This window comes from Quercus robur, chromosome 4 (assembly GCF_932294415.1).
Source record: "Quercus robur chromosome 4, dhQueRobu3.1, whole genome shotgun sequence".
Lineage (NCBI taxonomy): Eukaryota > Viridiplantae > Streptophyta > Magnoliopsida > Fagales > Fagaceae > Quercus > Quercus robur.
The window spans coordinates 72,394,836-72,406,860 of NC_065537.1; the positions used below are offsets into that span (position 1 = coordinate 72,394,836).

Consider the following 12,025-nt stretch of genomic DNA (forward strand, 5'->3'; position numbering starts at 1 on the left):
AAAGTTTCTTAAGCTCACTTGTTAGCGGAACTCTAATACTAAAGCAATTTCAAAATTGAAATAGGTCTAATTGTGTCATGAGAGCTCTAAAATTAGAATGCACATTCAAATTATCATGTACTTTTTGATGGGCCCCTTGGGCAAAGCCCACAAAGGTGACTGGAAGTTAAGAGGACCCAATATTCTTTGCTCAGTTCAAGAAGGTATCCCATGAATTGTCCAATTGAAAAAGTTGCTAATTTTTCTGGGGGTACTTAAATAAGTTAGTTTAATATGGTTATTTGTCATTAAGCAGTATGATGACAATAAATCATCTAGGTCTAAACAAAACAAGAAATTCGAGAACTGAAAAAGCTTAAATCAGATCAAGCTTTGGATATCATTCAATTCTAAATCATTGAAAAGCCTAGAATGCTATAAGTACAATGTTATATACAAAAGTAGATAAACTGTCAAGGAGGACTAAAAGCGATAGAAAATGTCAAGTTTTATGAACAAGATTTTCAAGGTGTATAAAAATGTTTTGGGATAAACATTGTTGCACACATAATAATATACGCACTTTTATACACTACTGGAAAAGAAATAAACTTTGACTTCAAATTATGATCACAGTTACTTTTTTAAATATGCGCAAGTGTGTGCAATAAACACTATTCAATATTTTGAAAGTTTGAGAGTAGGTTGATCTTTCTTCAAATTACCTCTAGTCAGATCAGATATACATAGAAAAGTCTTATGAACAGGTCTCCCAATGTGTATAAAACATTTGTGCCCCATCATAGAGAGACTGGTTGACTATCATATTGCATTTGGGGCATGTGACTGGGAAGATTTGGCCGTAGCGCATAGCATAATTGCTTGGTTAAGGAGTGAAATGTACTATTGCATAAATATTGTTTGAGGTGTATCTACATACTTCAATTGTCACATCTTCCTTGTTCCATAACAGCCATACTCCATCGTCAAGCAAAACCGGGTCTATGCGATATGAACTAGAGAATCCAATTTCCTTGATAGCTTGAACTGCATCATCACCACTACTTCTTATTCCGAAAAGCAGTACAATGGAGGGGTTTTCAAGTTGCTTAAGATATTTCATTGTTTGGATGAGCATTATGTTATCTAAGCCATTATACTTCCAGCATAGTAGTTTCTGCAAATGATAACAGTTGGTCATGACATCGCTAACTCTTGGCAGAAAGCTCATTTTACGTTGGTTTATCATCCCATTAGGCGCGACAACAATGTCAAAACTTGCAACCATTGATTTGATGTTGTAAAGAGTAGGAAGAATTTCGGTGCTTACTTTTGTTATTGTTTTGTTGCTTATCTCTTTGTGTAATATTGCCTTACGTATTGCTGTGGAGTATAACTGGAAGCTTGGAATGACCATTGGAGAAGGCCGAGGAGAGTTAGTCGCCGAGAATGAGATCTGTGGGTGGTTCCCTTGTGGTGGTGTTGGTATGGTGTGGCATGCTTTATCGACCTTTGTATTTGAATTCTGAGGCAATGTGTTGGATGAAGATGCAATTGAGAATTCAGGTAACCCTTCTGGTTTTAATGTTTTTTCCACTCGGCTGATGGGAGCTTCATCTTGAGAGTTCAATGACTTTGTCATAGAATGTGATGGTATGTCCTCACGAGGATGGATTAGTGTTCCTTCTTCCATTGGAGACAAGGATGTACCTTCTCTAGGTAGGGGATTCTGTCTTTGCATCAATCTGAAGTTCGATTTTCTATTCACCTTAAGATGAGAAGAGATTTTGTTGGAATATATAGCACAAAATGATCTGTAACACTTTTTGTATTTCATTTTATATTCTACAAATCATTTATTGTCATGTATTTATTTATCTTCTTTATATAAAACAATTAAAGTTTAATATGAAAAAAAAAAAAAATAAACACATAATATACTGTGTTGGTTGAATATAAAGGAGAACATAAAAAGTGATATAAAGAATTTGTATTTAGATTAAAAAAAAATTGTATTCATTTAGTATATATTATCAAACAATATTATTAAAAAATAATATAGTTGGAGGCGTGACATATTGTACAAGATATATTTGAAGAGGATATTTTTCAACCCTAGAATCCACCCTTTTTATAATAATAAAATTCCACCTATTTATATATGATGCCTTTCAAATTATCAATTTGTTCTATTGACATCATAATTTAAATGAAATATAGAAAATTTGTCCTCAATCCTAGTTTTTTTTAGGGAGAAAGTCAAACCAATTGAGATCAAAAGCATATTGAAGCCTATATTAAATATAGAATAATATTAGGGATATAATATTTTAAATAACTATATCCATGTGCACTTTCGGTCTTAATTGAGAGTTAATTGAAATATGTATGTAGTGTAATTTCAAAATTACCCTTATTGGTTATAATGAAAAACCACAATTTCCATTTAATTTAAACCTCAATTTAGACAGTATAAGGTATATTGATACAATTGTCATAAATTGGGGTATCATTTGAGCAAATTTATAGTTTGAGGGGGACAGATATTATAAATTTGGTGAAAGCTTACGGTGGAAAATTGTAATTTCCCTTAATATGAGAATAACTTTTGTTAGAAGAAAAAAATAGCACACTTAATAATGAATAATATTACTTAATATTATAAAAATGTAATTATACAAAAACAATATGCAAGTTCTGATATTAAACAACATTTCATAACAAAACATAGAAAGGAAGTGTAAACTTACAGAAACATTGGCCTTTGGAGGCTTGAGTTCATCATTTTGCTGAAGATTGCTTTGAGGTTCAGATAGTTGAGAACAGGTAGTACTGATGTAATTAGAAGAAGAGTAGCAAGGACAATTCTTCTGTAGATGCCCATAACGCCTACACATAGAACACACCATATCCAAATCGAGTCCCTCATACACGATTGCTTGCAGTTTCACACCAATCTTTATATGATCATGAAGTGGACGGTTTAGATCAAGTGTTACACAAAACCTTGCAAACTTACATGTCTTCCTTTTTTCAGTGTTGGGGTCAATTTTGAGAAGTCTAATACCGATACATACTGCAATTCTGGACAGAAAATCATAGTATTCTATTGGAAGTTCTGGCAACTTAATCCAAACGTCTACATGTTTCATATTGGTCTCTGAAGGCTTGAAGTTTGGAACCCAATTCAAAAGAGTTACACAGTAATTTGGGATCGAAAAAGGGTGCTTGGAAAGTACCATGGAATAGTCTGAAAGCTCTGAAACATTCAACAAGAAGAAACCAAGACCAAGATCATTGAGCTGGTAAGGTCCAAAAGGAGACAATAGGCGAGCAAGGCGTGTGTAGAGGTTGTGATACTTGATCTTTTTGCCATGTACATAGATGAAAAAAGAGTATCGAAATCGATCAATGATTGGAGCCAGCTCGGTGGGGTTGAGCTCAAAAGTTGAGAACTTGTTTGCATCCATGCCATGATCATCACCACCTTCTTGGCATGCACTGAGGTTGAGGCTAAAAGTACTCTCTGATTCATCGGAAAGAGCTTCTTCAACATATTCATCATCTCTATCTTTATTACCTAGGTGATCGTGGAACTGCTTGAACATGGTGTTGCTACGATTTTCCCTTGGGATTTGGCCTACAATATTGTATGAGAGCGAGAAAGAGAGAGAGTTTGTGTGTGTGTGTTAGGGAGAGATGTTGAGGCAATGAATTTAGTGGATGTGTGAAATTTAAAACCCTTCATAAATATAGGTAATGAAATTACATGTTCTTAGCACAAATAATTAATTAGCAATGTCATAATCCATTAGTTAGCAATGTCAATATTTCATCACTCAGCTACGTAAGGACATGAGAAATAACAGTATGAAACATGCCTCAGTTTTTATTTTAGTAAGAAATAAATTGAAATTAAAAAAAAAAATTTGTGATGAGTAAAGTCAAACCTTTTTTTTAATAAAAAAACCCGAGTAAAAGCAAATTCAAGTCTATGTTATAAAACACAGAATAATACTAGGAAAATTGTTTTTTTAATTCTTAAAAGTTGACAGTTAAATATTAGCATTGATACACATTGTTGAATATGCTAATAAGGATGCGGAAGTAAAAGCATAAAGCATAGAACACAAATAATACATGAGGGTTACGTAGTTCAGCTTAATAGCTTACATCCATGGAGGAAACCTTAAAAGGCTACATCAATAATATATTAGAATGTAATATAAATCATGTGTTACAATGAACCATAACATATGTATTTATAGTAGACTAAATTCTAGACTAATAGATTTCAAATACAAGTAAGAGACTGGGCTTGTACATAAAGTAGAATTAGGTTTGAGCCTATACTAATGAGCTAATATATCTTTAACATTGACAAAATCATGACTGTTTTGAAAATTTTTAAGACTTTAACAAGCTATTCATTGTAATTTGCTAAATTCTTAAAATACTAAAGAGCTTTTTAATTAAATCTATTAAAACTTAGTGATTTAATTTTTTATTTTTCAAAATCTTAAGGTTTAATTTGTTGTTTCTAAAACTATAGTATTTAATTTATTATGTCCTAAATTATAGGGTTTAAATATTATTATCTCCCAATGAATTCTAGATCAAAACTCACTATCTTCTCATATTAAATCTCAAACACAACTGTCTTCTTCCATTTAAATGGATTGAGACTTAATTTGTTATTCTTTAAAACTCGGCATTGTTACTTTTCATATGTTTAATTTGCTACTTTTTTAAACTAGAAGATTTAGTTTGTTGATGTAAAAATTGGGTTTTGCAAAACTGTTTGAGTGGATATTTTTTAGTCAAAATAAAAGTGGATCCAACCTATCTAGAAGATTAGCATCATATGTTCAATTGCCGAAAACCTTTAAATTGTGAATGAAAAATTGACTCATATATCCCTACTTGGATATGGGCGAGAGTAATGTTTTTGCTTAAATCCATGTAGAAAAGGAAATAGAGAATTTATCAGGTTTATATACCTATATGTGTTGGACAATGACATTGACCAAAAGCGGTAGAAAGTGGAAGACCAACCCAATGGGCCTTTCACTTACCCACACATGCCTATCACCAAGCTGAGCCAAGTTGGGCTGGTTGTGGTCTGATTTCTTTAGACATGGTACCCCTTTGGGGATAACATGCTTACCTAATTAAACCCCAGATGTTGGGAAATTTTCCTGAAACAATGTTTTAAGAGATCAAGATCAAGAAAACACAGATTTAAGCCATAAAGGATGTTACAAAGAATATTGCTTTGTTTACTCTCACTTTAGGGTACACGTTTCTTCATCCACAGCCTACAGGTCTCGGCTTTTAGTGAATTAATTCATGCATAAACCGTCTATTAAGGTCTGTGGAGCTATCTTGCACGGAAAGAAAACAATTTTTTAGTGAATTCTACAATTTAATATCTAGAGCCAATGATAAGTTGGACTAATGGCACTAGGTACTGTGTATTTAGGAGTTGAAGGCAAGGGGAGGGTTACTAACAACAATATTATATGAATAGATTTTAAATTATACCTGATGTAACTATAAATAATATTACACCACTTAATAACTTTTTATTATTAATCTTTAAATAATCCAAGCATTGAATTATATGTTCACTATGTTTTTAACAATTGAATAATATTAACACTTGAGGGTTACTACTAATTTAAAGACAAATAATCCAATTTTTTAATGAATAGTAAGCTTATTTGGGCTCTACAAATTAAAATATAAATTCTTCTAGGCTTTACACTTTTACGTAAGAAGGACATGAGGGCCTAAGGCAATGGCATTGTCAAAACTAATGGATATTGGATGGGCCATGATGAATATTTAATTAATTAACTAGAAGATAAGGTAGATTGAATGAAATATAAAAATATTTCTATTAGCCAAAATAACAAAATCTAGAAGATGCACAAGTAATTGGTCATTGCATCATCCAAGAATTACTCAAATAATTAAATTGGATTTGTTCAAATGCTACATAAAGAAATCGATGCACCATATATTTAGAAGAGCAGAAATATATCAATACTATGCAATGTCTTCCCAGTTTTCTTCTTTGCTTCTGATGACTGGTATATCACAGAAAGCAAACCCAAATGGTCTTTCAAAAAACAATGTCAAAGTACTATATGGCTTAAATTATTCAAAGAGTAAGCATCCAAAAAGAACAATTTTCAACCTTTCGGCCTATAAGACTCAGAAAAAACAATCTCCATCCTTTAGGCCCAAAAAATAAATTCACACCCAGATTTTTAGCCACCACAGAAGCAAATTCCAACCTCAAAATACCCCTAAAAGAATTCATCTCTTTCATTATGGCCAAGAGAAAGAACTTATTTGCTACCTTTTGTAGAGGTCCTAGCTATTACTTATGAGTTCGGTACTTAAAAAAGGGTCCACAGTCCCCACCATTCATAAAATATTATCACCTTTGATTCAGAAAGACAGTTAAGTGTTACCTAATATTTTCACATTCGATTCAATTAAGATTTTCTTTATTCAAAGCTGCTAGAAGAGAGAACGCATAGCCATCCTCATTGTGTATGGAATTATTTCTCTTTTAAGTGCTTTTTGTAGTTTTTCTTTTTCACATGTTGGTAGGAAAGGTAATCAGGTAGTTCACTTGTTAGCAAAACATGCTCAGGGTGTTGAGCAATTTGTTACTTGGATTGAGGAGAGCCCTTGTTTCTTAGAACATGCTCTCTCAGCTGATGTAATTAATTTTTGTTCATGTTAATGAATTTTCAGTTTCCAATAAAAAAATAAAAAATAAAAAAATAAAAAAAAGGTCCATGAGTGTGAGGATAAGGGAGAAGAGATGAGGAGATGTGTGAGAGAGAGAGAGAGAGAGAGAGAGATTTAGGAATTTTACAAATTTTAGAAAGTTTTAGGAAAGGTAATCTAACACATTGCGAAATTTGGGTTTTTTTTTTTTAATCTACGTGGCGGTATAGTTGGCAATTTATGGCATAGAAATTTTTTTTTTATTATTCTGTTTGACACGTCAGATTTTTCCATCCAAAAGATAATGGCAAATATCAAATTGACAGGGCATTGAAAAGGTTAGGGACCAAATTTACAAATTTTAGAAAGTTTTAGGAAAGGTAATCTAACTCATTGCGAAATTTGGTTTTTTTATTTTTTTAATCTACGTGGCGGTATAGTTGGCAATTTATGGCATAGAATTTTTTTTTTTTTATTATTCTGTTTGACACGTCAAATTTTTCCATCCAAAAGATAATGGCAAGTATCAAATTGACAGGGCATTGAAAAGGTTAAGAACCAAATTGACAAATGGCATAAAGGATAGGGACTAATTTTGTAATTTATCCTAAATTTTTATTAGATTAATCTTTAAAAAATCCAAGCGTTGACATCAAAAAAAGAATTATATGTTCACTATGTTTTTAACACGTACACTAAGTTTTGTGTCAATCAAATGTCATTTACCATTTGATCTAGAAGCCCATATATATATTATGCACAATTTTGCAAGCATAGAGAGTATAACTATAAAAATATAATTTAATCCAACGTTAGATTTGTTAAAATTCGCATCCAATCAAAAAAGATTGAGTGGTGTAAATATAATATAATTTAGAGTTATATCGGGTGTAACTTAAATCTAACCCACAATATATACATATATATATATATATATATATACACACACACACAATTGAATAATATTAACATTTGAGGGTTGCTACTAATTTAAAGGAAAATAATCCATTTTTTATGAATAGTAGGCTTATCTGAGCGCTACAAATTAAAATATAAATTCATTCCCCTAGGATTTACACTTTTACTTAAGAAGGACATGAGGGCCTAAGGCAATGGCATTGTAAAACTAATGGATATTGGATGGTCCATGATGAATATTTAATTAACTAACTAGAAGATAAGCTAGATTGAATGAAATATAAAAATATTTCTATTTCCCTAAATATTCCCAAGTCACCACATCAAAATAAATGTATATATTCCAATGTCACTATCCAATTTTTTTTTTTTTTTTTTTCCTAGAGTCTTAAAAAACATTTTACCTGTGGAGTACCACTGTACCAGTAGTTTTGGTCAAACATCAAATGGCACCGGCCCTTTGACAAAATGTAAGAGATATCTCAAGGGGCAACAGCATATGGGGATAGAATGGGTTTAGGAAAAAAGAAGAGTATCCCATATTTTTGTAATCCAACGTAACAAAAGAAAGGTAAAATATTAAGTTGGGTTTTTTGTAAATTTAATGGATTTTCTAGGGACAAAAAATGAGTTTAGTAAAACGCAGGAAATAGGTTTCTTCCATTTTTGTATATATAATTGAGACTAACTTGTAGATCAAAATTGTTGAAATAAATCTATTAACAATATGGATGAACAATCATTTGAATTTTTTTGAATTAATAAGCCCAATGATTATTTTTTTTCCATTAAAAGTTGGGTAATAGTGTATATATGAGTAAAAAAACAATTCCAATTTTTCTTGATGGACGGAAATAGACCAAATGGACCGAAGTGGACTGAAATTGACCGAGTGAACTGAAATAGAAGGAGTGGACCTAATTGGACTAAAAAGAACTGAATTGGACCAAATAAACTAAAGTGGACTGAAATAAAACTATATGGACCGAATTGGACTGAAAATGTGGCGTTAGTATGACTCAATAGGAGTTTAGTAAAAATAAAAGGTACGTTGCAGTTTTTAGATATTATATAGATATAGATGTATATATATATATAGATTTCATAGATGCATCAATGCATCATGCATTTCCTTAAAATGGCCCATATGATGATCATAGAAGTAATCATCAAATACTTATATATACAAACTTTTTTTTTTTTCTTTTTTTCTTTTTTTGTGATTAATATTGGCTGATGTTTTATAATGTTTCAATTCTGGACCGGATTTTATTTGCGTCTACAGTCAATGTCATGGACAATTTCTTCCACTGCATTTTTTTTTTGGTAAACAATTTCTTCCAATGCTAGAAAAACAAGCAAAGAAAAGAAAATATTATGTGATGTTAGTGACACGGGGATCAAGTGTGTCCTGTATGAGTTAGTTGATTATATGGTTTTAACTAAACAAATAGAAGTTGAACCAATGTATCTTATTAGATGATTGGTCATATATAAACTCGTAGTTAACTGATTGAAATCTCTGGTCTTGTTGAGTTTCACTCAAGGGGTTACAGGTGTTTGTAGTGTACTCAAGTTAAAGGGGCAAGAGGAAAAGGCAAGCATAGCAAAATTGAAATAGAAAACGTTAACTAACACATAACTAACAAAATAAATAAATAAAATTCAATTTTCCATGCAAAAGTTAATTTAAATGTAAATTATAACTGATTTTTTCTTGTCCAGTGTCAATTTACACAATGACCTCTATAATCTTTTTGAAATCACTGCTTCCTGATAAAAATTTGGACCTTGCAGCATTACTCAACGGGTGTCAAGTTTCATATTGGATTCTAGAACAGATTGACCTCTTAACATATTCATTTGTATTTAATTTAAATTATAATCGTATAGTGTATGCCTAATCTTTGAGAAATACCCAAATTCCATCTTCAATGAGCTATAGAGGTGGTCAAACCCAAGTTTGGCCCCATTTGAGATATAGCCTAAAGTTATCAGACCAGGAACAGCCCAATGTGCATAAAATGCTATTAAGTTCCTGGGCCTTAGGAGAGATTTGATGGAAACTGGGCCTAAAGTAAATGACACCAAATAAGCTAGCTTCCATTGACCATTAGGCCCTGTGACTATATTATATGTGGTTCTTTTGGAAACTAGCTAGTAATACTAATGCAATTTCAAAATGTTGAAATAGTTGACCAGTTCTAAGATCATGTATATCCTGACCTCTAAAGAATAGAATGTACATTCAAATGATCATGTATATCCTGTGCCAAGTGCCAACCTGTAGATGCATTCAATGCATTAACTCGAACACTTATATACACTTTATGATGGACCCCTTGGGCAAAGGTGAAAGCTCAAGAAAGCAGGCATCCTATGAAGTGTCCAATTGGAAAAAAAAAAGTTGTAAATTTTTTCTGGGGTGTTTAAATAAGTGAATTTAATATTGACATTAAGCAATATAATGAGTAATAAATTATCATCTGGGTCTAAACAAAAGATGAAGTTCGAGAATCTGAAAAAGCTTAAAAGTGCATCAAGCATTGGATATTGTTCAAAATCTAAATCATTGAAAAGCCTAGAAAGCTATAAAATACAGCATATTGAAAAGTAGATGGTACTGCCATTGTAGTCTGTAGCAGTACCAAGGTTGCAGCAACCTTTAATCCATATACCAAGTTTTCATGTGTCATTGTTTAGCAGTAGTACCTTTGATTATACTCAACCATCCTATTAAAACAATGGCTTAAATGGTGATTGATTTTTAGGGAGCGAATCGAGCTGCTACAGCCGCCTAAAGTCTGAGCAAACTGTGCTTTTGGGAAAGTGGTGCTGTGCATTGATAGATGATCTTAGATATGTGAGTCTGTCTGATAATAATCATGGTGGTATGGAGTAAAGAGAAGAGAGATTGGAAAGTGAAGTGTTTTCCAAATTTGACGAGGTTTGTCAGCACCCTTTCTCTTGAAACTTAGCTTTCAATCTGTATAATCCCCAAGTTTCTAGTCTGTCTGTCATCAATCCCAGCACCTACTCTCTCTCTCTCTCTCTCTCTCTCTCTCTCTCTCTCTCTCTCTCTCTCTCTCTCTGTATAATAGTATGTGCATGTGAGGAGGGTATGTATGTGTTTTACAAATTTATTTCTTGCTAGATACTTGTAGATTGGGTCTGGTTTGTGTCTAGTAAAAGTTTTCACTGGACACGTTGGATTTTGGACACGTGTCCAAATCTTGCCGTGTCCAGTGAAAATTCAAAGAGTTGTTATCAATGAGTTGTTTAATCTTATTTTCTTGGGATATATAAAAAAATTTGGTTGGTTTGATTTCTTGCGAGTCCCAAATGAGCTGTGTTGCTTTCTTTATTGCTATGTTCGAAGTTAAAAACTCTTTGATTTTCAGAACCGAGGAATTAGGCTGGATGGCTCTTCAATTGAAGTTGAATATATATATTTATGGGAAAAGTTAATGCAATGTCTTTTAATTAATGAGAGAGGTTTGGGTCCAGTGCATTGGACCCGATCGAATGTGACATGTGTCCAAAAATAGACACGTGTCACAATCCCAACGGGTCCAGTGTCACTGGATACTGAAACTAATCTGGACCCTTAATTAATTGGGTCTAAGGTATTTATTGAATCATATAAGAAAATGAGAAAATTTAAGTACATTATTTAGGTGTTATTCTTTAAATTCTCATTTTTAGATTTCTGTCATGTAACTGCACTTAACTAAAAATACACTTTCATTCCATAAGAAAAAGACACGTGGTAAAATCTTAAGAGAAGAACATAAAGAACAACACCTAAATAATGTACCTAAATTTTGCCCTTTAGAAAAAGTTTTAATATCACTTTTATATGAAGAGAAATGCTAACGAGTACCCTTAGGGTACTGGTTAAGAATCCGGTTAAAGAAAGTTTTTATGGGAAAAGAAAAAAAAAAAACAATTAATGTTTTGACAGCTTTTTTCATTTCCCATAAAAGTGATGTCAAAACTTTTCTAAAATGGATTCTTAACTAGTGCCCTAAGGGCACTCGTTAGCATGACCCTTATATGAAATATAAAAAGCTATTAAAAAAATTAAATACTTTTTTTTTTTGTTATAAAAAATTTCTAAATACACTTCCTAAATCAATGCCCTTAATTGAGATCTATTAACTTTTCCCTAATTAAAAATGTATAAGTGTCCAAATCAATCTTATATGTCTTTTTAACAAGGGTATCTCTCACTCTTTTAGAAAATTTTTGATACCATCTTTATGAGAAATATAAAAAGTCATCAAAAAATTTAATTATTTTTTTCTCCCATAAAAACTTTCAAAAAGTATTTTCAAAATTAAATTTGTTAGAGCACAATTCTCAAAAAAAAAATTGTTAA

The 12,025-nt window shown here is 31.9% G+C and overlaps 1 protein-coding gene across 2 annotated transcripts; it reads right to left on the reverse strand.

Moving 5' to 3' along the window:
* Nucleotides 1–346: 346 nt before the first annotated feature.
* LOC126723600 (uncharacterized) lies at nt 347–3,707 on the reverse strand. Of its 2 annotated transcripts, XM_050427178.1 has the most exons (3): nt 2,730–3,707; nt 1,310–1,747; nt 347–1,156 (listed from the first exon to the last, which is right to left on the reverse strand). In XM_050427178.1, the coding sequence occupies exons 1-3, from the start codon at nt 3,585–3,587 to the stop codon at nt 866–868; spliced, it is 1,587 nt and encodes a 528-aa protein (XP_050283135.1). In that variant the 5' UTR covers nt 3,588–3,707; the 3' UTR covers nt 347–865. The 2 variants fall into 2 exon arrangements, with proteins under 2 accessions (XP_050283135.1, XP_050283134.1); XM_050427177.1 differs by having other exon boundaries at nt 347–1,747.
* Nucleotides 3,708–12,025: the final 8,318 nt, after the last annotated feature.

Excerpts from the sequence above, each read along its gene's own strand:
- LOC126723600 (XM_050427177.1), bottom strand. The coding sequence starts at position 3,587 with ATGTTCAAGCAGTTCCACGATCACCTAGGTAATAAAGATAGAGATGAT. Across the intron at positions 1,748-2,729 it reads CTCCAAAGGCCAATGTTTCT|GTGAATAGAAAATCGAACTT; the intron begins GTAAGTTTACAC and ends TCTCATCTTAAG.